Raw genomic sequence first — 27,083 nt, 5'->3', positions numbered from 1 at the left:
GGCAGGTTCCCTAGAGAGTATGCTGGCACCTTCACTTGAGCAGGGAAAGAAGAGAGAGTGTAAGCCAAGGCTAGGACCAGAACATCTGGGCTCTGATTCCTTCATTTGCAAAATGAGAGTGAAAGCATGATGTGATGGGGAAATAACATGAGGACTCAGATTAGACCTGGGCTCTAATCCTCATGCAACCACTTATTAGCTGTATGACCTCTGTACTTTAGCTTTCTCATCTATAAAACGAGAATTATAATGCCTGTTTTCCTGGTGGCTCAGTCAGTAAAGAATCCGCCTGCAGTGCAGGAGACCCAGGTTCAATCCCTGGATTGGGAAGATCCCCTGGAGAAGAAAATGACAACCCACTCTAGTGTTCTTCTCTGGAGAGTCCCATGGACAGAGGAGCCTGGTGGGCTACAGTCCATGGGGTCATAAGGAGTCAAACATGATTGAAGGCTAAGCAACAAGCACTGTATAAAGTAGTTAGGGGAAGAATTATATAGATTGTGTGAAGTGACCGTGTCAGCCAAAGAGCAGAGAAGGTCAGTTGTTGTTGTTGTTCAGTTGTTCATTTGTGTCCAGCTCTTTGCTATTGGAGCTTCAGCATCAGTCCTTCCAATGAATATTCAGGATTGATTTCCTTTAGGATTGAGTGGTTTGATCTCTTTGCAGTCCAAGAGATTCTCAGGAGTCTTCTCCAACACCACGGTTCAAAGGCATCAATTCCTAGGCACTCAGCCTTCTTTATGGTCCAACTCTCATATCCATATGTGACTACTGGAAAAATCATGACTTTAACTAGATGGACCTTTGTTGGTGAAGTAATGTCTCTGCTTTTTAATACACTGTGTAGGTTTGTCGTCATTTTTCTTCCAAGGAGCAAGCATCTTTTAATTTCATGGCTGTGGTCACCATCTGCAGTGATTTTGGAGCCCAAGAAAATAGTCTGTCACTGTTTCCATTGTTTCCCATCTATTTGCCATGAAGTGATCTAGGTGATATCTCTAGGTTTAGGAAGAATCATGACAGTCTTCTGGCTTTGAGTGACTTTTCAATAGGAAGTTCAGTTTTGTAGGAGGAGGAAGTGCATAAACTCCATTCCAAGACATCTTGGGAAAGAATGGCTTAAGAATTGTCTGGTGCTTTTGACTACACAGGCAAGGTTCTCTCTTGACTGAATTACATGTGTTTATCCAGTAGGAGGTAGGAGGAGCCTGCCCTCTGCAGGCTCTGTGCAGTGGACTCAGGAAGGAGCAGGTACAAGTAGGTAGGACCCAAATTCCACCTCCAGTGAACTAAGCTCAGGAAGGAACATAAGGCAAGTACTCTGACAATTTCTACATGAGGCAGAAAGAAACCCCATCACCTTCGCAGGATAGATATTATTCTATAGGGTCTTAGTTCCTAAGGAAAGGCCCCAGAATTTAGGTAGCCTTCCAAATATTGTCCATACTGGGACTGTTGAGGACAGCAAGCATAAGTCATGACTACCCCGATGAACAGGGACGTGTGTGATCACTAACCCAGAGGGTCCCGTAAAGTGAGGCAACTGGTTTTAGGTTCTTTTGTGTCAATTTAGAGAGAGAGAGAGTCACTAATAATAACACTTGAGTGAGCCTAGGGGTTTTTGGTTCTTTGACACATGCAATACTTGTTCCCTTAGCCTTCAAAAAATGCTCACAGTACATTTATTAAGGGAAAAAAAGCAGATTACAAAATTGCAATATAGTAGATTCCAAATTTGTATGATATACATGTAGGATATATATGCAGGTATCTTCTACATATACCAGAATATTAAATGCCATTTCTCAAGTTGCTGAGATAATCATGCTTTTTCTCCTTTATATTTTCCTGTAGTTTCAAATTCTTAATGGCTTTTATAAATTTAAAAATCCTTTACAAAATATTAAGTATTAGATTGTAAACATCTTCAGAGCACAGAGGAGGCATGTTACTGTTCTGCTAAGAACAGCCTCTGTCTGCCTCCTGACTTGTCCTCTGTCTTGCCCTTGCCTGCTTTTCTTCACCCTTCAAGACTCTCATCTTTTGAGATCCTTTCTTCATGCCCAAATTGAGCTAAGCTCCCTTCTGGCTTTTTATATCATCCTGTTATATAATAGCATTTATCTCAGGCAATACTGTAAACATCAGTTTATTGTCTGCCTCCTTTGTCAGGTTAGGTCAGGGACCATATCTGATTCATTTCTATGTCCCCAAACGAATCCTATCACATAATAGATGTCAGTAAACCTTTGTGGAATTAACCGGGCTCTGTTTCACTTCCTCTTTCCCAGCACAGATGGCCAGGCACATAGTAGGTGCCATCATTTGTTTAGTAAGGAAGTAGATGAGTGAATGAAGGAATAAAAATGCCAAGAGGAAGAAAGTGAGATTGGTGGCTCTTGGCATTTGTTTCTAATGAAAGGGTTTGTGTTGCTGTCCCCCTAGTCCTGGTCACCCGAGAGGATGACTTCAACAACCGGCTGAACAACCGCGCCAGCTTCAAGGGTTGCACAGCCCTACACTATGCTGTCCTCGCTGATGACTACCGGACCGTCAAGGAGCTGCTTGATGGAGGTGAGAGCATGGGTGAGTGGGGCGGAGGGCTTGGTTGTCAGGAAGCGTGGACTTAGCCACCTCTCTCCTCCAGAAATGCCAAGCTTCCCCAAAGCCTTATTGCCCCCCAGAGCTGGAAAGCCTCAAAGGTGCTCGTACTCTGTGACAGTGGCCACGTGCATGTGGGATTCAGCCTCATGTGGCTGGAGTGTGTGCTTCACCTACGGTTGTGTGGTGTACCATGCCACCCTGCCTGAACATTCATGCTCTGAGTTTTGCTAGTTGCGTCCCCCAGTAGTATCCTCTCTTCTACCCCGTGTCCTCCAGAGCAGGACTTGTGGACCAAGGGGGGAGAGCCTGCAAATCTCCACTAACCCCAGACTCAAAAGACATCCACCTTGATCCCCCCACTGCCACCACCACCCTAGTCTAAATCAGTCCTCTTCCATTACTCCGGTTCATTGCACCCTATTCTTTTTCCATGGTTGCACTTGTTGCAATCTTGAATTTTGTGTGTGTGTTCAGTAGCCTGTTCCCTAATTTGACTCTGAGCTCCCTGAGGGCGAGAACTATGGGTGATTCATTCTAGCGCCTGAAACACAGTAAACACTCAATAAATCTTCATCAAATGTTTGACTGCCCTTCTTTTGGAGAGCACTGATGTATTGGAGGGATAATACATACCATCCCCATACTCAGGCTGGTCTGGTCCTGTCCAGATCTGGTACCTGCTAGAGGCCTCCCAGGCAGTCACTTGGCCTCATCTTACTCGAGCCTCTCCTTGGGAGAGTGAGGAGAGCATCCTGCCGGGATGCATGGTGCCCAGGCGCCTGAGTTGGTATGGCACTATAGCACTGACTTCCTGTTCATGCCCTCACTGCACTTCTTGAAGGTTTAAGGACCCTCTCTTGGGCCTGGACACCAAGGCATTCCTTGTCAGTGGTCATTCTTCATAGAACCTGGGAGCTCGAAGAATCTTTGGAAGTCCTCCAGTTTACCTGATTGCCCGCCCTCTCTCCTCTTGGCAGAAACCTCTCCAGCAGCCAGCTGGCTGGTCTTTCTTTGGATTCTCTCAGAGACTGAGGGAACCCTCCTTCCTCCCTGGGAGCCCATTCCATTTTAATTCTGCTGTGACTGGTTTAAATAGATTGTTTTAAGTAGGTGTGATTTTCTTCTCTGTATCTTCTGCCAGCTGTCCTCTGCAGTCAATCACTATTTCAAAACCCCGTCTTCAAAGAAAGTACTTTCAGCCCCAGAATCTTTGCCTCTCTAGCCCAGTGTCCCCATATCATCTTCTAGTGTTTGTGATTGGACTGGAAGGGTTTCCCAGTAACCCTCAAGTCCTACCACCTTCCATCTGCCACAGTCACACTGACTTAAGACCCAGGCCTGGCCCACAGCCCCAGCCTACAAGGGACCTGCCCCAGTGCAGCCAGTGCGCACCTTGGTCTGGGAAAGAACACTGCAAGGGGCAGCGCTGCTCACGGATATGGTGACAGCATCTAGGATGACTGGTGCTTTTGGAGCAAGAACTCACTGTTTACAGGAGCAGAGACTTAGAAAACGTCCCCAAGCAACATGCTACTCACTTTGTCCTTTGGAAAGCTCTCCAATGAGAGACATTTGTAGCTAAGAATTAGAACGTTCACTATGGGGCTTCTCTCTGCTGTGCCTTAAAATCAATCAATACCCCCAGCTATTGTCCAGTGGTTTACATTCTCCACTTCCCATCAGCCCCTAAATGGACAAGGAACTCATTCTACAAAGAGTCCCTCTCCCCAGCCTTGCAGATCGAACACCTTTAAAATGAAGAAGGCTGGCCTTTTATGAAACACCCCACCCTTACCCCCCAGGCCAAGGCTGGCCATTTGAGCCGTTCCAGGGCCATGGTTCCTGCCTGTTGACTTGGAACAGATGCCCTTAGCCCCCACCTTTACACTTCACCCACCTGCCTTTTTACCCAGAATCCATTTATACCCCCTGCCCTAGCCTCCCAGCCTCAAGGGCCAAAACCATTAACCCACTGATTTCTCCCTTTCCGACCTAAACAAGTGGCCATCCCTCAGGGCCTGCAGGCTTGCCAACTTCTGACCTCCCTCCCCCCTTGACCTCTCTTGGTCTGCTTGTGTGTGTGACCAGCCAACCGAGAGGCAGGATCCTGTTCCCTTGTCCTAGGGGCTCTTGCCAGTAACATTTCCAAAGTTTCTGACCTCAGCTGACCTCCAGAAGGTTTCAGGGAGGGCAGCCCCTGATTTCCTGACTGTCCACCTCTTTCAGCCTGTATTTGCCACTGGCTTTGCTGCAGCACCTTAGAGACTTTCTCTGTGAGCCCAAAGCAGTCCTAGACATGGGGCCAGCCTGTGCTCATGGGATCCACACACAACTCTTGTTCTTAAAATTGCTTAGTCCACAAGGATTTAGGGCCCCCAGATCTTAGAGGGTTGGAGCTAGAGGGGGCAGCCGCACTCGCCCACTGATCAGCAGTCCCTACATGAGACCTGGGGGAGGTCCAGGCAGCAGCAGCAGTAGTCTGGTGATGTGGGAGGTTCTCTGACCCCTTAAGAGGCAGCATTGAGTAATAAACGGGCTTTAGAGTCAGGGCAGCCTGGGTTTGAATCCCAGCTCTGCCACCTACTAGCTCTGCTGGCTTAGACATGTTACCTTATCTCTCTAAGCCTCAGTTTTCTTGTCTGTAAAATAACAGCTGGGAGGGGCTTTCCTGGTGGTCCATTGGTTAAAAATCTGCCTTGCAATGCAGGGGACATGGGTTTGATCCCTGGGTCAGGAATATCCCATGTACTGCGGAGCAGCTAAGCCCGTGCACCACAACTGCTTAACCAGCACTCTAGAGCCTCTGAGCTGCAACCACTGAAGCCCACATGCCTAGAGCCCATACTCTACGAGAGAAGCCACTGTGGTAAGAAGCCCCCACACTGCAGCAAAGAGTAGCCCCCGGCCACCACAGTTAGAGGAAGCCTGCGTGCAGCAGTGAAGACCCACCACAGCCAAATAAATAAATTACATCTGGGAGGTATCACAGGGATTAGTGGGCATGAGGATTGTGATGACATCTGTAAAGGTCCCAAGTACAGATAGGTTCTCCATGATTGTGTAAAGAAATCAAATGCTCACCCTGGCAGCTGTAATCCCATTCCTTCCCCATGAAATCTATATTCCTATCTAAGACTTCTTAATTCTGTTTCTGCCTACAGCTTTTCCACCCTGCCCCAAACACCATCATGTTCCCTCTCTTCTCAGCTAGATCCTCTAAGGAAGCCTCTCCAGGTGGTCTGGTCTGCTCTGACAGTGCCGCCTCTGAACACTTCACTGTTGGGATGGGTGCTTAGCACAGAAAGGCCGCTTCATCTTCAGGAGGCCCCATAACATAGTGAGAAGAACACAAAATTAGGGATCAGACAGACTTGGATTTAAATCTCAGTTCTGTAGTGTGACTCTGGGTAAGCCAGTTGTCACCTTTGACCTCAGGGCACCCTAAGGTGGATCTGGCAAACTGTCCTGAGAGAGGCGCAGACTGGTGGAGGAGACAGATATGGAAACAGGCAGTGACAGCAGGTGAGTGCCCCAGCAGGGTTCTGGGCAAAGGGCTCTGGGAAGACCAAGGAGGAAATACCTGCTTCTGCCTGGTGAGCAGGGAGGTAGGGTCAGTTACAGAAGGCTTCCCAGAGGATGGCTTGCTTCAGCCTTGTCGGGGAGGGCAGTGAGAGTGCCAGACGGATTTGTGTGCAAGAGTTCTGAGTCCCGTGCCAGCTTTCTACCCCCAGCCTCCACAGAAAAGTGGATTCACTGGCTTCTGTGGTTTTCCTCTCAAAAAATGCTGCTTCTTCGTGGGTCACTGTCTTATGAGCAGAAAGGCCTGCTTCAGCACTTGACTGCCACGTACAGGAAAAGGTTAAGAGGAAGGAAGGAAAGGCAGGACTGAAAAGACAAGTAATTTGAGAAGCTGGGGAGCCTCCTTCCTCAAGCCGCTGGAGTTGACTCATCCCTGTGGTTCCAAGGCCGTTAAGGTGCTTTTACAGCTTTTCCTCCCAGGAATGTGATCCCACTTTCACAGATCCATTTTCTTAAAACGTATCTCTTACCATGCAGCCTTTCTCATCCAGGGTTCCTCTGGAAAATTAAACTCTAATGCTCTCAGGCATCTGCTGTACACAGGGTTATTAATTTCTCTCCTGTCTGAAGTGGTACAAGTTATGTGCTGTTCCCGAGAGAATTGGAAAAATCATTACTCAAATAATTTCCCAGTTGCGGTTTAGAGGAGAAACCCCAGATGAGAAAGGCTGCAAGGAAGGAGCATAAACTGTGGAGTCAGGATCTGAATACCACCCTGCCACTTAATAGCCATGTGTCCTGGGGAAGCTGTGACCGCTCTGAAGTTCTCTTTCCTCATCTGGAATAAGAGTGTGCCACCTACCCTCTAAGGTTTTGTCAGGATTGGGCATGTGTAGGTTCCACAGAGTAGGCACTCTACATATAATGTGTTACTAACTTCAAAACACCCAGTACTTGCATATTTTTTCTAAAGGGACCTACCCATCCTAATTTGCTAGCCTGGTCTTAGAGCTGTTCTAGTCTGGCCCTCACTTAACTGGCTTTCCCCGCTGCTGCCCTAGTGGCTCCAGTTACATCGTCATAACGTCTGTTCCATGTTCCCACCTCAGTGCCTTTACCCTTGCAGTTCTTCCTGCCTCTCATTTCCCTTCAAGACTTTGTTTCTCAGCCCAGCGGAATGGTTTCTACCAGCCAGTACTCAGCTCTCATGCTGCCTGCTTTCTGAGGTCTGCCCTGTTCCCTGGGATTCGGGCCCAGCCCCCCTCTACTGCACTGAGGTTGACTGAGGACAAAGACTGTGTTACTTTCCTGCCTTCTTTGCCACAGCACCCCGCCCATAGTTCAATACCTATTTGGATGCGCCGGAACCTCCAAAGCCGCTGTAGATTGGATACCACTGGAGATGTGGTGTCTTTGACTCCTGGGCCGCTTGCTTTAATGTCATAATATATCTGACTTTCTATAGCTTCACCTATGAAGCTGTCTTAGTCACAGTGCCCCTCCCCTGCCTTTTCAGCCACCAGTGTGCATCACCTCAGAAATGCCGGGCTTTCTGACACCTAATAATACCTTGCCCAGTGCTTCCCTTAGCCTCTTTCCTACTTACTTTCTTGGCTCTTCCTTGTCTCTCTGTCCAAGTATAGGGCTCATTTGTTAGTGTTAACCAGCCATCCTTAAATTCCCACCATCACTGCCTGAGGCAAGGAACCTTTCCAGTGCTGGTATCTTCCCTTTAACAGCCTGTTAGTTTGTCGTCCAGGCTAAAAACTTAAAGCTCTGTTTCTTGTTCCACTTCAGTGTCTGCCCATCTGGCTGCGCTGCCAGATGTGGAAGGGATTGGTTTTGCCTCAGGCTGTGCTCTCTGGAAGTGTCATCCTCTGATTCTTGCCAGCAACAGGGAAGGGGAATGAGCCCTGGGCTGAAAATCAGATATTCTGGCTCTGCCACCAGCAAAGCCTCTCTCCTTTAGGCAAGTCCTTTCTCCTTCATAGTAAAATAGATTAGGGTAGCTGATTGCAAGGACCCCTTCCAGCTCCCTGGGTGAGTCTTCTCGTTCATTTTTCAATTAACTGAGCATCTCTCCTGTCACAGGCCTCTCCTGCAGCCCCTGGGAAGTAAAGATTATCCAGACATGGTCTTTGCCCTTAAGGAGCTCATAGGTCGGTGAGGAAATCAGACATTTTAGCCAAAAATTGCCATCTGGTGTATTAATGGAGATGTATAGAAGGTGCTAGTGGAACACAAAGAAAAGACCATTTAAATCTCTGCAGAGAGCAGGGAGAGCATGCTATAGGAGATGGAGTTTACACGAGGTCTTGAGGGATGAGTGTGAGTTTGCCAGGTGGAGGGAGGAAGGCTCAGAGGGACCAGCATGTTCGAGGTGTGCAGCAGGAAGCAGCTTGCTGAATTCAGAAGACCTGAATTTGTAGGGTGTGGACTGAAGAATGGAAAGCAAGAGCCAGTGGTGAAGGCCCGTAACATAGGATATGCTAAGGAAATAGAACTTTTCCTCCAATGGGAAAGTTCAAAATAGACAAACCACCCCGTGTAAGAAGTCAGTTTGGCAGTTACCCTCAAGAGGGCAGATAGTGACTGGGGAAGGACACACAGGGACTTCAGAAGTGTTTAATGTTCTGCCTGTTTATCTAGATACTGGTTATACATCCACCTTGGGAAAATTCTCTGAACTGTATCCTTCTGCACTTTTTGTACTTTTGTGTATATACATTAGACTTGAAAGAAAGGTTAGAGAAAAATGGGGGAAGAAATTGATTAGGAGGAGCAGGGTTGAAGAAAGGAAAATTATCTCATTTGAAAGCTATATTAGGGACTTCCTTGGTGGTCCAGTGGCTAAGACTCCATGCCCCCAATGCAGGGGGCCCAGGTTTGATCCCTGGCCAGGGAACTTGAACCCACATGTTGCAACTAAGTGTTCATATGCCATAACTAAAGATGGCCCGTGCCGGGACCTGACACAGCCAAATAATCACAGAGTGTTTTTTTTTTTTTTCCCCAAGCTATTTTAATTGTCTAGATGGGGCCTAAAGCAAGGTAGTTGCAGTAGAGGAAGAGACTGATCCCAGAAAGATTTAGGAGTAGCATCAGTTGGATCAGATGGTGAGAGAAAAGGAGCAGTCAAGATTGGTCCAGATTCTGGACCAGATGGCTGGTAGATGGTATGTGCCTGTGCTGAGGTAAGGAATACTGGAAGGAGGTGTGAGTGGAATTGAGGTGCAGAGGAATGACTAGTTCCGCTTTGAACATTTTCCTCCTCCCTCCCTCACACTTTCAGATTGTACAGTCCAGTGTTCCAACTATTCCCTTGCTTCTTTCTTCCTTCTTCGTACTCAACTTGATGAAACACTAACCCTACTTAAACCCATTTTCTTTTTACTTCATTCTGTATCTGAAGAGCTGAATATTGCTTCAGGGGAGAAAAAAAATCATACAACCATGCTAACTGGACTCACTTTACATTTATGTTCATGAATTTCAGACACTCAATACTGCCAACCACCCCACTATACTTCTTGAGTAAAATCACAGTCTTGTTCTGGACCAAGACAACTTTCATATACCTTCTTTCTCCTCAGACGTCCAGCAGTCTCCTTCCCTGACTCCCAAACTAATGATCTACCTCACACTTCATAGAGAAAGTGAATTGCAGTCATAATTCCCACCGTTCCTTACCATCCCACCGTCACTTCACCAGCCTCCCTGCCTCTATACTCCTGTATGCTGCCATCCTACCTCTACAATGGAAGATGTTCCTAATTTCAGCTCTGCTTGCAGCTCAGGCTCCTATTTCCACTTGCTTTCTCAATTACTTCGTTCCTCCAGTGATCCCATCTTTCCTGCGTTGTCTGTTTTCTCCTCTCTGCTAGCTCGTTCCCATCATCATGAAAACATGCCTTAATATCACCCATCTTAAACAACAAAGCAAACTAAAAACTTCCTTGACCCCCAAATCTACCTCCATCTGCTACCTCATTTCTCTGCATCCCTTCATGGTTAAAAGTCCTCAAAAAAAAGGATTGCTAACCACTGAATTCGCTTGCCTGGCTCCAGCTCTTTCCTCAGTCTCAGTGTCGCCATGGCCAAAATATACTTCTATTTTTCCCCCAAAATTGATATTCCCCAGGTCTTCCCCATCTCAGTAAATGATACGATCATCTATCTAGTCTTCAGGCCACAAATTTTGGAGTCATGTTTGAGTTCTCTTTCTCATTCACACTGCCTGCAGGTCCTTCAGGAAGCCTTGTCACCTGTGCCTCTCATCTGGAACCGTCCCCTTTCTGCCATTCCCGTTGCTGTAACTCCAGCCCCAGCGCAGGATGACCCAGTTCTCCTGGATAGTCACCACAGTTTCGTAACTAGTCTCACCGTTTCCACTTTTGTCTCCCTGAATCCATTTTCCACATAACTGCCAGGAGAATCTTCTTAAAGCGTAAACCCTGTCTTTCTGCTGTTTAAAATCTTCCGTTGGCATACCAGTGGAAACCAGCATAAAATCCAGATTCCTTACCAAATCCTGCAAGGCTCTTTGTAGTCTAGACCCTTGCTGCCTTCTGTGACCTCATCTCTAGTCACTCCCTCACCCACGGTGTTCACTCTTCTCCCGTGACATAGGCCTTCTTTCATCCCTCAGCCACACTGAGCTCCTTCCCATCTGGGGGTCTCTGTACCAACCTCTCCCAGTGATGGGAACACTCTCCCCTTGGGAATTCAGGTCTCAACTCAAATTCCCTTCCTCAGAGACCTTCTTGGCCACCATAGTAAAATAGCCCCTCCAGTCACTTTGCATCATATTACCTTATTTTATATTCTTTGTGGTACTTATCAGTCCCTGAAGTGATGTTTGTTTGTATGTTTATCATCAGCCTCTCCCCACTACTAGGATGAAACCCTTATAATCACAGAGACCTTGTCTCTTTATTTTACTGCCATATTCACAGTTCTTAGGGAAAAAAACCTCACAACTGGCAGATGGTAGGTGAGTAATAAATAGCTGTTGACCAGCTGGGGGACCTGTGGGACACTCTTGTAGAGATGTGTAGTGGGCAGTTGGACAAATGAGTCTGAAGCTCAGGAGAGAAAGGACTATAAGTTGAATATGAAGATTTGAGAGTTGTCAGTCTGTTGAGGGTGGTGGAAGCTGAGTTGTCCTTGAAGAGTTATAGAGCTAAAGAGGCCCAAGAACACAACTGAGAGAGCCTACATTTCAGGTGTGAGCACATAAGAAGAGGAGCCAGTGCAAGAGATTCAAGGAAACAGGAGAAAGGAGAAGCAGAAGAGAGCTGGGGAGGGGTTGCAGTGATGCTCAAACTATCTGAAAAACCTGTCTTCTGCAGGTCTTATTTTTTGAAAAAATTTTAGAAAAAATATATTTTAAAGGGCATACAAAATACAGGCCCAAATTTGTCATCAGGTTCAACAGACAAAATTACTCTTAAGTTGGTATAAAAGTTCTGGACACTTACTCGTACGTACTGTGCTTATCTCATCGATGACTGGTAACAAAGTTCACAGACCAGCACCAGTATGTGGACTGAACTTCAAGCGTCATTGCTCTAACGGTACTCCTGGGCAAGAGGGGAAGACAGATGAACTGAATATAGCCTCTGCCCTCAAGTTGCTTAAAGTCCAGTGGGGAAGGCAGTTTGGGATACACAGACATATTACGTGGTAGAGAGGTCAAAGCACTACCATTAGGATGCAGGAACTGGAGACCATGGTCTGCCCCAGCTCTGCCACCATCTCATCCCAGGAGGACCTCCAGCAGATCACAGCCTCTCTGTGGAATCACTTTTTTCATCTGTATGATGAAATCATATCAGATTACTGGATGCTAAAGTTTTCTTCTGGTTATTTTGGATACAGAGCTAAAAACCCTCTATGCCAGCAATTTTCTGTGGAGGTATAGAGAGTGACTTCTAATGGATGCCAGGTTTCTTTGGGGGATGATAAAAGTATTCTAAAATTAGATTACGGTTATACAACTCTGTAAATATACTTAAAAAACCCCCATTAAACTGTATACTTTAAATGGGTGAACTTTATGGTATGTAAAGCTATTTTTTTTAAAAAAGGAAAGTAATAAAATCCTCCGTGCTACACAAAACCAGAAAAGATTGGCTTGGATGGTGCCTGGTTGTAGCCTTGGACTAGTTGGTCCTGTAGCTGATGTGGTGTATAGGAAGGGACCCTCTGATATAAAAGTTTCTTTTTAAAGAATACTATTAAAAAGTTACCTGAAAAACTTTCTCTTACCCATACTGGTATTTTTATTGGTTTCAAGTTATTAATTTAACAAGTATAGCACACCCCATTCTTTTTTTTTTTCTTTTTTTTTTGGCTGAGGCACATGGCTTGCGGGATCTTAGTTCCCCAACCAGGGATTGAACCCACACCCTTGGCAATGAACAAGCATGGAATCCTAACTAGCCACTGGACCACCAGGGAATTCCCAAACTACTCATTCTTAATGAAGCTTAGTCTGGCAGAGTATAGACATTTAGGCAAATAATCACAAAATTATTAGCTAATTACCACTGAGAGAAGTAGTATTAAGGAAAAGTAGAAGGTGGTAGGAGTGTAATGGAGGCCTAATCTAGTCTGAAGCAGATGAGGGAGGTCTTCCCTGAGCAAATGGCATATACATGGAAACCTGAAGTGTAAATGTCAACCGGTCACTTAACTTAAGCCTGTGGAGAGCGACAGCCATTAGTCATCCAGAGAGACACAGCCATCCAGTCAGGCACAGTGGGGAACGGAGGGATTCTGTAGCGATGTCATTGCAGTTCACATAGTAGGTGAGGGCTAAAGGGGGTCCTTAGTGACCCCAAGGCCTGTCCTCTGCCTTTGGCGTGGGCAGTGCAGAATGATGAGCTGTCCCTAGGGAAGGGTGTTTCTGTATCCCAGATCTGTGGACATAGAGGAGTCACTGCTTTAGTTGAGTTAGAGATGAGAGTGCCCGGGCGCCAGAGCCCCAGCTCTCCAGAGCCACCTGCCACCAGGCACCCGCATTTCATCAAGGCTTTAATCGGCTCCAAGCAGTCCTCAGATGAGCCTGGCTGGTATCCGGCATGAGCTCATCACCAACAGTGGCAGCTGGAGGCCAAGGCTCCCTTGGGTGAGGGAGAGGTCAGCTTTTGTTGGGCCAGGTCTGTTCTGTGTTCTCCTCCACCTGCACTGGGCCTGGAAACATCTGAGTAGGATTCCAGTTTCCCATGGCATGGTCGGCTGCCCTTTGCCAGCCCACTCGTGCCCATCCAGTGAGTGTGCTTTTGGGTAGAATGCAGAGAGAAAGGGCGGCACAGGGTTTTAAGAGGAGAACCTTAGTCCCTACAGGTCAGGACCTGCAAAATAGCAGCGGAGGTCCATCCCAGGGTCAGATGGGTCAGAACCAAGGTTCCGTTCCCAAAATGAGTTCACATCTAGTTTTCATATACTCTGCTGCTTTACACAGAGGCCTAGCAGCATCCCACGGAGAACACAGCAGAAATGCTCTCTGTAGGCTGATCCCACAGTCTTCTGCCTGAACATCATTTTGGAAATGAAAAATTCTTTTAAGTGCAGCAAAAGAAAGGAGCCTGCCACTTCAGGAATCCTTCAGAAACTCCCTTAGTAATGAACCCTATGCAGCACTAATGTGACCTACACTAACTCGGCCTTGCAGTGAATGGAACCTTGAGTAAGTCCCTTCCTCCTCACTGGGCTTCGTTTTCCCCACCTATAAAGTTTGTTGGATTGCAGTCTCAAAGCTCCTTTTTATTTTCATATTTTGTAATTCTGAATGAATAATTGCCCTCTGATTTAATTGCAAATCTGAGTATTCACATTTATTCAGCAGCTATTAATTAATTTCCTCCAGCTGACCACCAGCATCCCTTAGAAGAGGTTCCTAGAAAGGTTACTCTACTCTTAAAGCAGCTTGTATAATTTCTTTATCACACTTACCACAGCAAATAGCTATTCAGTTATCTGATTAATAGATCTTGCCTTCATTACACAGGTTAGGGTCTGGATCTGCAGGACTTATATCCCCAGCACCTTGCAGTATCCTTAGCACATGATAGATGCTCAGTGAATGTTTGCTGACTGAGTTTATTTATAAATGGGCACCAGGCATTGCAGGAGTAGAAAGAAAGATACAGGCCCTTCCTTCAGACTGCACACTGTAGAGCACTGGTTCAGTGAAAAGGCCCAAACACAAAGCACACTGAAAACACCATGACAGCAGGTAATGGAACTCTAAATTAAACAAAGGCCAGGAAACAAAAAAAACCAGTGAATGTGATAAATGAGGTGAGGAGGGGCAAGATCAGTGTTGGCATTGTAGAGGGCTTCATGGAGGAGAGGGCCTGGAGGGAGATCCTGAAGGACAGGCAGAATAGACCAGCAGAGGGAGGAGGGAAGCTTTTCAGGTATGGGAGGAGCAGAAATGAGCCTTGCGTGTTTGAGACCTGGAGGAAACTGGCCACCTGTCAGATGGTGAGTAGGGGAAGGCCGGAGTGTGGAGGACCTTGGGGTGAGCCTGAGGACTTGTGCTCAACTCTGAAGCCAGTAGGGAATCCCTGAAGTGATTGTCTATCATTGGCTTGTTTTAGCGCTGCAGTGATTTTTACTTTAAAAAATGGGGGGGAATCAACATTTCAAGCAGTACCAGGGGATGTGTAGTGAAAAGGAAGTCTCCTTTCCACACCCCTGGTCCCCCTCAGAAGCAGCCACTGTAGTTTTCCTTAGGTAGCCTCCCTATTGCTGCTGCAAACAAACAGATGACCACAAACTTAGCAGCTTAAAGGAACCCAAATTTAGTAACTAACGGTTCTGGGGATAAGTCTAAAATGGTCTCATTGGACAAAAATCAAAGTGTCATCAGAGTTGTGTTCCTTTTTGGAGACTCAGGGAGAATCTGTTTTGTTGCCGTTTGCAGCTTCTCGAGGCTGCCTTGTCTCAGACATTCCTTATCTTGGCCCCTTCCATCCCCAAGCTAGCACAGTCCCTCAAGTCTTTCCCATGTTCCACCGCTCTGACACTGACTCTTCTGCTTTCTTCTTTTACTTGTAAAGACTCCTGTGATTATGTTGAGCCCACCTAGATAATCCAGCGTAATCTTTGCATCTCACAGTCAGCTGATGAGAAACCTTAATTTCCTTTTGCTGAGTAACATATATTCTCAGGTTCCAGGGATTCAAACATGGACATCATTAGAGGTCATTATTCTGCCTGCTGCACTGTCCGAGATATTTTATAAATGTTTTATTTTTCTTCCTGTTTTTGAATAGTTAATTTGCACACAGTACAAAATTCAAAAGGGTGAGCGCTCACTCCACAATTGACCAGCACCTGGCATTCTGTGATAAACAAAAACTCCTTCTCTCTCATTTATTTATTTACTGTTATGTGTGCTTATGGATACTATTGCTTTAGTGTTCTGTAATTTAAATCCCATGGATGGAGGAGCCTGGTAGGCTGCGGTCCATGGGGTCGCTAAGAGTCGGACACGACTAAACGACTTCACTTTGACTTTTCACTTTCATGCATTGGAGAAGGAAATGGCAACCCACTCCAGTGTTCTTGCCTGGAGAATCCCAGGGACTGGGGAGCCTGGTGGGCTGACATCTCTGGGGTTGCACAGAGTCGGACACGACTGAAGTGACTTAGCAGCAGTGGTTATATTGGTGCTAAAATTATTTCATATTTGGCCAGAGTGCCATACCTGCATCTTTTTTTTTTAATTTTCTGTATTTTCTTGCATAACTAGATGTTTTGATCTTACCTTATATCCACCTTGCCATTGCCCTGGAATCAGCCATTTCTCTGAGAGTCCTAAGACTTTTTTAGTGGGCAATTGTATTAGAGACCAAAACATGAGTACTAGGTGTACCTATTACACACACGCATATGCATATACACACTATTATGTATATCCATGTTATATACATACGCACGTACCTATTTTAGAAGTCCTGAGAATACCAATACCTCCCATTCCAGTCCATCATTTACCTTGTGTGAGGACAAGGGTTCTTCCTTGTCCTCACACATTTCATATTTCTGTGTCCCTTCTTCTGTAGTGAGAATTCTGACTCCAAATAGCACTGATACACAGCTCATTTGTTTAATCCTATAATATATCCAAAAAGTCTTCAGACCTTCTTCAGCCAAACCACTGTTGAAAATGAACTACTGAAAGAGTTCAGGTCAGGATATGTTTCTAGTTGGCCCAGCTACTCCATCCAAGGCTAAGGGTAGATAGTCAAATACTAGTTCCTTGGTTACTTAGGTGGGTGTTTTTCCTTTCAGGGTGTTTATGTTGTTAATTTGAAATGCAGTTGGGTTAATTTTTTCAATGCGCTTTCAATTTTAGGGTTTTTCTCCTCTACCTTTGCTTGTTTTAGTTTTGTTATTTGAATATATAAACCATTAACCTTTTTCTAAAAACTGTACAAAAAGGTATAGTCAGAGAAGTAAAACTCCCTCCTGTGTGTCGCTTTCAACCTCTTCCTGCTCTCCTCAGTAAACCCTGACCCCTTGTATAATAGATAACCAATTTTGATTGTTTTCTGGTTTGTCCTTCCTGTATTTCGTTGTCTAAGCCAATATATATGTTTTCTTATTTCTCCTTTTTCCTACATAAAAGATAATGTATTATACATGTTCTTTGCAGTTGGCTGTTTTCACTTAACCGTATTTTCTAGAAGTTACTTGGTAATCATTTCACAGAGATCTTCCTTATTTTTTGTAGTTACATAGCAGTCCATTGTGTTTATGAGCTATATATCCTGTGCTTGGTAGTTAAAAATAATGCTATGTGAATAGCATCTTACATGTACATTTTGGAATAATGGGAGGTGCATCTCTACAGTAAAGTTCTACAAGTGCTATTGCTAGGTCAAAGGGTAAATGTATGCCCTTGGTTAGGTATTGCAAATTTCTCCTCCATAAAAGTTGTGCCTTTTGCATTTCTACTTATATTGTGTGAAAGTGGCTGTGTTCTCACAGCCTTGGCAACACTGTATATTGCCAACCTTTTGAATTTTTACCAATCTAACAGGTGAAATAGAGTACTTCGGTATAGTTTTAGTTTGATTCTCTTACTGTGAGTGAAATGGGCATCATTTCAAATGTTTAAGAATCATTTTTCACCTTTTGTCAATTGTCTGCCAAAATGTCTTTTGCCTTTTTTTCCTAGGACTTTTGGTTTTTGTTTTTCTCTTGATTTTTCAAAGTTCTTTGCAGGTTAAGGATATTAGCTATTTTTCTGTGATGTATGTTACAAATATTTTTTTCAATTTTGTATTGATACAGTTTTAATGCTTCTCATATAATCCTAAATGTACAGCCAGGAGTGAGAACCACTGGGATAGTTTGTAAAGATTGGAACTATTTTTTTTCTAAAAGAGAATGGATGCAGAGAGAAAGGGACAAGGGCTGAGTACTCAACCTTGAGTGTCACTCATGATTTGGGACAGAAGAGTGAATAGGAATCTGCAAAGGAGACCAAGGTTTATCATAACTGTTATAGTTATTCAGTCAGAAAGTATTTATTAAACTCCTACTGAGTGCCAAGTGCTGTTCTGGTCATGGGCTATCATAACAAATCCTCATTTTTAATTTGTTCTTCTCTCATCACTTTCTGAAAAGTTGGAAGTTTCCTTTGCCCTTGTTCATCCATCTGGTTTGCCATAAAGCCTCAACTCTGAGACAGATTTGGTAAAGTTCTTAGAATTGATTACAGAAAAGCCCCTTTCAGGAAAAATGGAATCATTAGCACCAGCAAGAAGCTCTGGGTTGAAATGGTTTTCTTGGTATACATTTCAAGTCTATTCCCTGTCTGCTTTTCCTAATCTCCCCACTACCCTTCCACTTTTATTTTTGGTGATTATTGCCTGGTGACTGTAGTTGGGCATAATATTAACTGGAAGACTCCTTTTGGCAGTGGCTTCTGGTTTTTTTTTTTAAGCAACAATTTTATGAGGGAGATAAGTAATTCCTATCAACCTTGATGCTGGGGTGGTGGTGGTGGTGGTGAAAAGCAGACGTCAGTGATGAACAAACAGTTCCTGTGCCCAGAACTGCAACCTGTGACATTTAATGTCATAGTTAAAGATACTTGCCTCTGTACTCCTGATTCTCTTCCTGCTGGGAAGTGCAGTTAGCAGACTTTCATCAGTTTCTGTTTCTGTGGTTGTTCTCAAAGCCAACTGTAAATAAGGCCTCCTGTCTTCCTTAAGGTTAGAGTAAAGGTCTGTATATTTGAGTGTATTTCATGCCAGTGAGCCTGGCTCAACCACCGCTCTGATGTACTGATGCTTCTCATTCAAGCCAGAGGCTTTACTTAGCTTTGGCAATAGACCTGTGAATGGAAGCATAAGCCATCTCTTGATAACTCCTCTTCCCTGCTATGGACATTAGGCTGGGATTGGTCAACAGAAGCTTAAACATCTGGTCAGTCCAGTCCTTTGGGGTGGTCGGTGTTTTATAGACAACCCATCAAGACTGATTGGCCTCATAACTGAATTAGCCAGATGTGTGGGCATTGTGTGCCCTTTCCTCGGCCTCCCTTCAATGTTGTTAGATGGGAGCAGACACGATTAGCAGGTTTGCGGATGGTGTGTTTTTAGCGCATGAACAAAAGCTGCTGCCTTCTGCAGAGACTGTGGCTGTGCCCCAGACGTCAGCAGTATAATTATGACTGCTAAATTCAGCCCAGACCCCAGGCTCGGCTGCCTTGGTCTCAGCTGTCTTTGCAGAAGGGGGAGGAGGGGTGCTGAAGCCTGGGGACCCGAGCTCTTATTATAGTCCACTTTGAACTCTGCTTTATCCAGAATCTTTCCCTCCCTACTGACAGTTGCTCCCAGTTGCTTTCTGGTCAGAGAGCCTGCTGCCACCTCTGAGGATAGTGTGTGCTGGATTATGGAGAGAGTGGGGAATGAGGCTGGCCTCCTGAAAGCCCACAACTTCCAGGAAACTCACCCCAAATGAAAATGAGCTAAGGATCCCCCTACTTCCAACACTTAGATCATGTGCTGCTCATCTGTTGCTGTTCCAATTGCTCAGTCATGCCCAGCTTTTTGTGACCCCATGGACTGCAGCACGCCAGGTTTCCTTGTCCTTCACGATCTCCCGGAGCTTGCTGAAACTCATGTCCATTGAGTTGGTGATACCATCCAACCATCTCGTCCTCTGTTGTTCCCTTCCCCTCCTGCCTTCAAGCTTTCCCAGCATCTGGGTCTTTTCTAATGAGTTGGCTCTTCACATCAGGTGGCCAGATTTTGGAGCTTCAGCATCAGTCCTTCCAGTGACTGTTTAGGATTGATTTCCTTTAGGATTGACTGGTTTGATCTTCTTGCAGTCCAAGATCCTCTCAAGAGTCTTCAACACCACAGTGAAAGCATCAGTTCTTCAGCACTCAGCCTTCTTTATCCCTCATCTAGAAAACGCTTGCCTTAGGGTTGCATTGAGCAGAAATTCTTGGCAGGAGTTTTTGCTTTTTGCCCTTTTGCTCACCTAACTGTATATGTGAGATACATTTGAATGTTCATCTCCATGTTTTTGTACTACCTGTTTTCTAACCAGACCAGCCTACACGTTTGCCATAGACCAAATCAGGCATTTTTGTGTCTCTAGTAGTTTGTGATGCTTCATATTCTGTAGACCTCCCATACTCAATGAACCAAACCCAGCCCTGTCCCCCGGACTTTCTTCCATATTTCCTAGTTGGTGAATGGCATCATCAATACCTATCACCCAAACAAGAAAGGATTTAAAAGTATCTGATGACTTCGCCCTCACTTTTTACCACACTCATCTTTCTTAGAGTTTTCTCTCAAGTGCATCTTCTCCCCTCTGTCCCCATACTGTCATTCAGACTTTGTCCCTCTCACCTAGACTGTTGGAAAAGACTTCTTGGTCTCCCTACTTCTAGGCTCCTTTCCAAACCAACCTTTACCCTGCAAAACCCCACTACTCCACTGTTTGGAAACCTGCTGCTGCTGCTGCTGCTGAGTCTCTTCAGTCGTGTCTGACTCTATGCGACCCCAGAGACGGCAGCCCACCAGGCTCCCCTGTCCCTGGGATTCTCCAGGCAAGAATACTGGAGTGGGTTGTCATTTCCTTCTCCAATGCATGAAAGTGGAAAGTGAAAGTGAAGTCACTCTGTCGTGTCCGACTCTTAGCGACCCTTACGCTTGTGAGATAACGCTCAGATGTCTAATTCAGTATGCACATCTCTCTGCTGTCCACTGGCAATCTTCTTCCACCCTATCTCCAAGAGCAGCTGGGGATGATTGCTTCAGGATTGGGACCAGCACTTGATAGGCTAACCAGGGCCCTGTCTGCAGCCAGGTGGGCCTGGGCACACAGGAGCTGTCTCTGCCATAGGCCCACTCAGCTCCTCATTCCCTGAAGGGAGTCTTTCCTGCCTCAAGACCTTTGCTTGCTTGCTTTTCTGTCACTGGGATGCCCTTTCCCCACTTCTCCACCTATCAAACAGCCACTTAGCCTTCAAGAACCAACTCATTTATGTCTCTTCTTGTCACTTCCTGGTTTGCTCGCATGAAGTGAATCATTTCTAACGCTGCTACCCCACAGCAATGAGGCCTTTTTTTCTTTTTTCTGGCCATACTGCGCAGCATGTGAGATCATAGTTCTCCCACCAGTGGTGGAACCCATGCCCCCTGCAGTGAAAGCATGGAACCCCAACCACTGGACCACGAGGAAATTCCCTCAGAAGCTATTTTATTGTTTTAAAGATTACAACTGAAGTTTCAAAAAGCAGAGCTTAGCATGTGTCTCCTCTTATTCTCTCTTCCCTCTGTTCCTCTGATTCTGCTGCCAGTAGGGCCCTAACTAGGTCTCTAACCTGTGGAAGGCCACTCAGTCTCCCTTCCGTCTACTAAAGAGAAAGGGGGGCTGGCTCCCTGCTCAACACCTCCATCTCTGCACGTATACCATTAGTGAGACACTTTATAGGAAGGAGTGCTTAATAATGATAATTATAGTAAAAACAATAATAGCTGTCATTTATTGAGTTCTTACTTTGTACCAAGCTCTGAACTAAGGCTTTATCTCTTTCAATACTTAAAAGATCTTTGCAAGTTTAACACTTTTATTACCTATGTTTTCCATATGCATGCACAGAGGCATTAGGCTGTTAAATAACTTGCCCATGTTCCACCACTAGTAAGTGGCAGAGCCACTGTGGAATCTGTGATTTTGATCTCAAGAGCAGAACTCCAGTTGTGTTCCTCAACCTTATACAGGGTTCAGCATGAAATAGGTGATCTAGAATGTTGGTTGGTTGATCACATGAGTGAATGAATCAGTGTTCTTCCCATTGAGCTTGTCTTCAGGCTTCAGAGAGACTGGCTGAGCGTCTGTAGCTTATGCCAAGAAGTATGGATTTTGTCTCATCTCCTAATGCCCAGCTGTACACAGACATGTTCCCTCCCACTCAGTAACAAACTGCCTGGAACTCTTTCCCGGCTCATATTTACAAGAGAATGTGATAAATTCCGTATTGATCCCTCCTGTTCCACTGTAAATTTTGCAAAAGATGATTAAATAGAGCAATAGAGTCTGCAGGCATTGTGGCTCAATATGTTGTGGAGTGGCGTATCGACCTCCTCCATCCAAAGGCAGCCAGCGCCTAGCCCTGCTGCCCCAGACCAGTAATTAAAATCCTGGGAGACTGGGATTTAAAATCCAATCATATCCCTGAATCAAGCCTTCTAGCCTCCCCATGTGATGAGTGCAATAAGGTAACGGCAGGAGCATGTTTATGTCTGTGCTGAAGCAGTCCCCATAGGGTGGGTAAGAAATGGAGAGTTGGGTAGGCCTCCTGACTAAATCACTTCACCCTGACACCACAGCCACTTGTAAGACAATCTGTAGACACATAAACAGTCCCAGCCAAAAACCAAATTTTGGGCTTCCCAGGTGGCGCTAGTGCTGAAGAACCTGCCTGCTAGTGCAGGAGACATGAGACATGGGTTCCATCCCTGTGTCAGAAAGATCCCCTGGAGGAGGGCATGCCAAGCCACTCCACTCCAGTATTCTTGCCTGGAGAATCTCATGGACAGAGGGGCCTGGCAGGCTACAGTCCATGGGGTCACAGAGTCAGACATGTGAAGCGACTTATTTTGGGCTCTTGAGAGCAAGACATCGAGCACAAACATTCACAGACTGTGCTTCAGTGTATACTTCTGTTTCCACAGCCAATAGTAGGTTTACAGAAGTGATTTGACCTTGATTAAACCATGGCCTTTGGTAACCAAACGTGTTTGAATTTCCACAGAAACTTTTTGATTTAACCTAAGCCGAAGCCAGCCTCCCCTGTGCTGAGGCCTGTAATCACAACACAAGTTACTGTTGAAATAAACTTGTCCATCTGCTCTCAACAGGACCAGGAGCTCCCTGAGGGCAAGGACAGGGTTGTCTTATTCACTTTTGTGTCCCCAGCACCTGGCACTGGGCCAGACACATAGAGTGCTCTCCGGAAGTATCTTTGAATGGATGCAGAAACACAAATTAACAATCTTGATAAAACCTCTGTAAACGGATGTGTAAATAGTAGACCTGCCACACAGTCATCCATTCAGTGCTTGAACACTTCCAGTGCTGGGGGAATCGCATTTGTTCCTGAGGTTGCTCACATTCTATCTTTGGATTTTCTGATGGTTAGCAGTTTCTAATATTGAGCCAAAATTTGCTTGCAAGGTCTTAAAGTTTTACTGTTGGGTCCATGTAGAATAAATCTAGTCCCTGTTGCACGTGATGGCCCTTCAAATACCTGAAAATGCAGGCATGTTCTCCTGAGCTATCTTTCCTCTAGCCTAAACCTCCAGTTCCTTAAACCACGTTTTTCCACATGGCTTCTAAACCATTTCCTATCTCAGTCACTCTTCCAGAACAATCTCTACTTTGTCATCCCAAATCCATGACTACCCATTTATTGCCATTCATTTTCATCTCGTTTGTTTTAGCTCTTAATGTCCATCTTCTAGATGTATTTGGACCTCTTCCCACGCAAATCTGAAGTCTGTATAGATTTGGTGACTAGGTGATCCCCATATCAGGGGTGAACATACTGAACCAGGACCAAGTCTTTGTGCTGCCATTGGAAACTTTCTTCTGTGACCTCTGATCTGTCTGTCACTCCACCCTGCCCCTTGGGTCTGGTTAGTCCACTGTCACTTACGAACCCTCCACACTGAATGGCACTTGGCCCACATTTCTCCATTGTGTGCTCAAGATTGTCCTGAGACACCCCAGGATATGTCTCCCTTGTAATGAGGGGAGGGGATTCATCATCCTTTTCTCCTTGTCCCCCTGACACCATACTGTATTGTCATTGTTTCTGTCCCTATCTGTCTCCTACCAATCTGGGTTCTCCCTGCGGACAAGAACCAGTCAGATTCCGCTGTGTGTGGCTGTTCCTGCCACAAAGTCAGTAATCAGTGATTAATGAGGGCTGGGTCCAGCCAGGAGGCAAAAGCTCTCTGTTCCATGAACTTTAGAAATCCACCTCCCTGAAGACAGGGATCCACCAGACTGTGTGTCAGAGGGTTCAGACTTCAAAATGACCTGGGGACCAGCTTATGTGGGTCATCATTCACCCTGGAGAGGGTCGTCCTGATTGGGAAGAAAAGGAGTTCCATTTTGTACCCTTTCAACAAAACTGTCTACCCCAAACCTGCCTCTGGAAACACCCCCCAAACTTGGCTTTGGAGCATCTGAGCATGTTGGTAGGGAAGAGGAAAGATGATTTGTCCCTCTTTTTGAGTCATCGGACCTTTGGAAAGTAGCACAATGTGGTGGAAAAACCAGATGGCTTCTTTTAAAAAAAGAAATCAACATTTTATTATGTAAAATTTCAAACATATATTTCTCTCAAAAAGAGAATAGTTTAAGAAGTCCCAGATTTACTATTTATCTGCTGAATGACCATGGGCAAATTATTTTAGCTCTCTAAGCCTCTATTTTCTTAGGAGTCTTTGTATGGTAAATAACTGCATATAAAGGCCTTAACACCCAACACATGTTCGCTTGTCTTTCACCTTGCTCTTCTAACAGACTCAGTTAAATCATTTGTAAAATGGAAAAAATAATACCTCTCCTGCTTTCTTCATCAAATTCTTGTGTGTTAGACGCTCAGTTGTGTCCGACTCTTTGCAACCCCATGGACTATAGCCCTGCTAGGCTTCTCTCTCCATGCCATTCTCCAGGCAAGAACACTAGAGTGGGTTGCCATTTCCTTCTCCAGGGGATCTTCCTGACCCAGGGATCGAACCTGAGTTTCCTGCACTGCAGGCAGATTCTTTACCATCTGAGCCACCAGGGAAGCCATATCAAATTCTTGTTAACAATTAAATAGGAGGAAGTAATCAGCACTGTGTATGGCATGTAGTCAGTGCTTCGTAAAGGTTCTTGGTTACCTGGGAGGCATACCTTCAGGTGCGCATGTACAGATGTGTGCAGATTCTGTTGGAAATGCTCAGTGTGGTCTAGGGGAAAGTTCAGGAACCACAGCTCCATTCCCAGTACTGCTGTGCCTCCTGCAGCATCCTGGACAGGGCTCCTCTCTCTCAGCATCAGCCTCTGGGGACACATGGAGAATCAGCGCATCTCTGACCTGAGGAGCTACACACACACTAGCTGGGAAGACTAGACAGGTGGACTCCCAGAAACAGGAGGAGTGGGAGGATAATAGGAGCCCATGGATGATATGCACTGAGAGTTGGAGGGGTGGAGAGGCTTCCCAGAGAAGGGGCCCTGAAGAAGGAGTAGGGTCTGGATAGTCAGGGAAACGAGGGACAGGGTTCTAGGCCTGAGGAGTAGTATGGAGGTGAGTGAAGGTGAGCATGAAGACGGGGCAGGCACATGGCTTCTCTCGTGTGGCCACCCCATCTCAGAATGCTTCCTTGATGGGGAGCTCGCAGCCGAAGAGAATGGATCACTCCACACTGATACTTCTGATAATGGGGGAAATTTCCCTTATTCAATAGTAACTTCTAATTGGAGATACTAAACAGACTGTTGAAATAGTAAAAATTAGGATGAAGGTGCTAAAGGAGTCAGCAGTAAAAATGGGACTTCCCTGGTGGTCCAGTGGTTGAGACTGTGCTTCCCTGGTTGGGGATCCACAAACTGAGTAGTGTGGTCCCAAAAACACATGGAAATGTTTGGAAGAATGAATGTATAAGTTATTACAAACATTGTACAGCTTGTACAGTCTTTTTTCCCCCCACCTTTTTATCTTTTTACACTTTTTACACATCCTATTCAGTCCAAGTAGAACCCCTTGAGGTAGGTAGGGCTGTGATCATGACCACCAGAGGAGTGAAGCAAGACCTTAGTCACACAACCAGGGAGCAGTAACCCCCATCCGTGCTGGCTTCTAGGCCGTGTACTCTTCAGGGACAGGGAGGCAGCTGCAGGTGGAGAAAGGGGGTAGTCATGAAAACCAGGTGTGGTAGATCCGGATCCCTCAAAGGCCAGGATGGCCAGTAGGACTGCGGGGGTGGGAGGGAGTAGGGGAGCCTGTCAATATTATTGATAATATAGCCTCACACATTTGTATAGGGCAGTTACTGGGTTTGGTGTTTTTGTTTTTTTAAGCTCTCTTCTTTGCATTTTGCATCATTGTCTTGTCTTGATATACACAGAGGTAGCAGAAAGTCAGAACAGAGTGGTGTCAAGGGAGGAGGGAGTAACATGCCTTTTCCCCTCTGCCACCCCAGACTTGCTGTCAACCCCTTGCTGTCAGGAGACCTGAATCCCATCTCTCACTCTCGTTCCACACTCTCCCCAGGAAGGGCAAATGGGCCTCTCTCTGCAACCACTTCCTCCCCACTTCCCACCACGGAGCTAGATAGAGGGTGTTGGGGCTTGACCTGACCTGCCACCCAGACGAAGAGGTTTAGAACTAGCAAAGAGACTGAGGACTTTGGTCCACGGGGACAAGGAACATGGTCACATACTTCACTTGCTATGAGAAGGGCCTTTCTAGGGCAGGAAGAATGGCCATGTTGTGTGTGGCTCTGAAAGATAACACCTGGAAAGAAGTCCATTCATTTGGTAAATCTTACTGAACATGTGTTCTGTGCTGGACCCTGACTTCTGAGAGTTCTCAGTCCTGTATGGAGACAGACTGTTACAACATAGTGATCAGTGTGGGAAGAAAGAAGCAGAAAGGCTCATGGAGCACAAAGGATCACACCAAATCTGGGGTGAGAGGGAAATAAGGTTTCCTGGAGAAGGAGCCTGAACTGAGTCTTAAAAGATGAATGGGTGTTTATAGGAAGTCCAAGGTGAGAGCGGGGTTAGAGAGAGAGGTTGGGGCTTATGAAAAAAGAATCTGCCTCAGTTTAGTGCGGGAAACCCCTTGGCAGGCCATGAGCTTGGAACGGGGCTCTGGACATGCTTGAGGAAGCCAGGGTGACCCACCTGTTCCACATGTAGTCGAGGCAGGTCTCTTCTTAGGGAATTGGAAGAACTCACCATTAAGGTCTCTTTCGCCTCAGAAAGCCTGTAAGGCTGTCAAACCTAAGCCAGGTGCTGTACCAGAGAAGAGTAGCAGGCTCCCTGGGCCCCCGTGGGCCAGGCCCTCTCTCCCATCAACACCGGCTCCACTGCCTTACCCTGCCCTGGGTGTTGAGACCCCAGCCTGTCACTGGCACCAGCCAGGACCTGTCCATGACCATCCACCCCCATCCTACTTTCCTGGCCCGAGCCCTATTGACAGATCCCCCAGAATCTGAAGGAATTCAAGACAAATGGTTAAGAGGATGGAGTTAATAAAATTTGAAAAATTGAGGCCTGTCACTCCACTAAACTTTTTTCAATACCACTGACAGAAACATATTTCCCCAATGAGTGACCTTCCACAGCTGTAGCGGGCAGGCGCAGCCGCAGCAGTGCTGCCAGGAAGCCAGTCTGCTATTTATCAAATA

At 45.8% G+C, this 27,083-nt stretch overlaps 1 protein-coding gene across 3 annotated transcripts in view; it reads left to right on the top strand.

Annotated features, from left to right (window-relative positions):
• CLPB (ClpB family mitochondrial disaggregase) overlaps nucleotides 1–27,083 on the top strand; it is a 138,801-nt gene that overhangs the window by 70,457 nt on the left and 41,261 nt on the right. For all 3 annotated transcript variants that reach the window (XM_068988823.1, XM_068988822.1, XM_068988821.1), the window contains one exon: nucleotides 2,446–2,574. In XM_068988823.1, coding sequence (XP_068844924.1) covers nucleotides 2,446–2,574 — 129 coding nt within the window. The remainder of the gene's footprint in view (nucleotides 1–2,445; nucleotides 2,575–27,083) is intronic.

Source organism: Capricornis sumatraensis, chromosome 16 (genome assembly GCF_032405125.1).
Source record: "Capricornis sumatraensis isolate serow.1 chromosome 16, serow.2, whole genome shotgun sequence".
Lineage (NCBI taxonomy): Eukaryota > Metazoa > Chordata > Mammalia > Artiodactyla > Bovidae > Capricornis > Capricornis sumatraensis.
The sequence above is the reverse complement of the archived record's forward strand: the minus strand, read 5'-3'. Positions and strand labels throughout refer to the sequence as shown.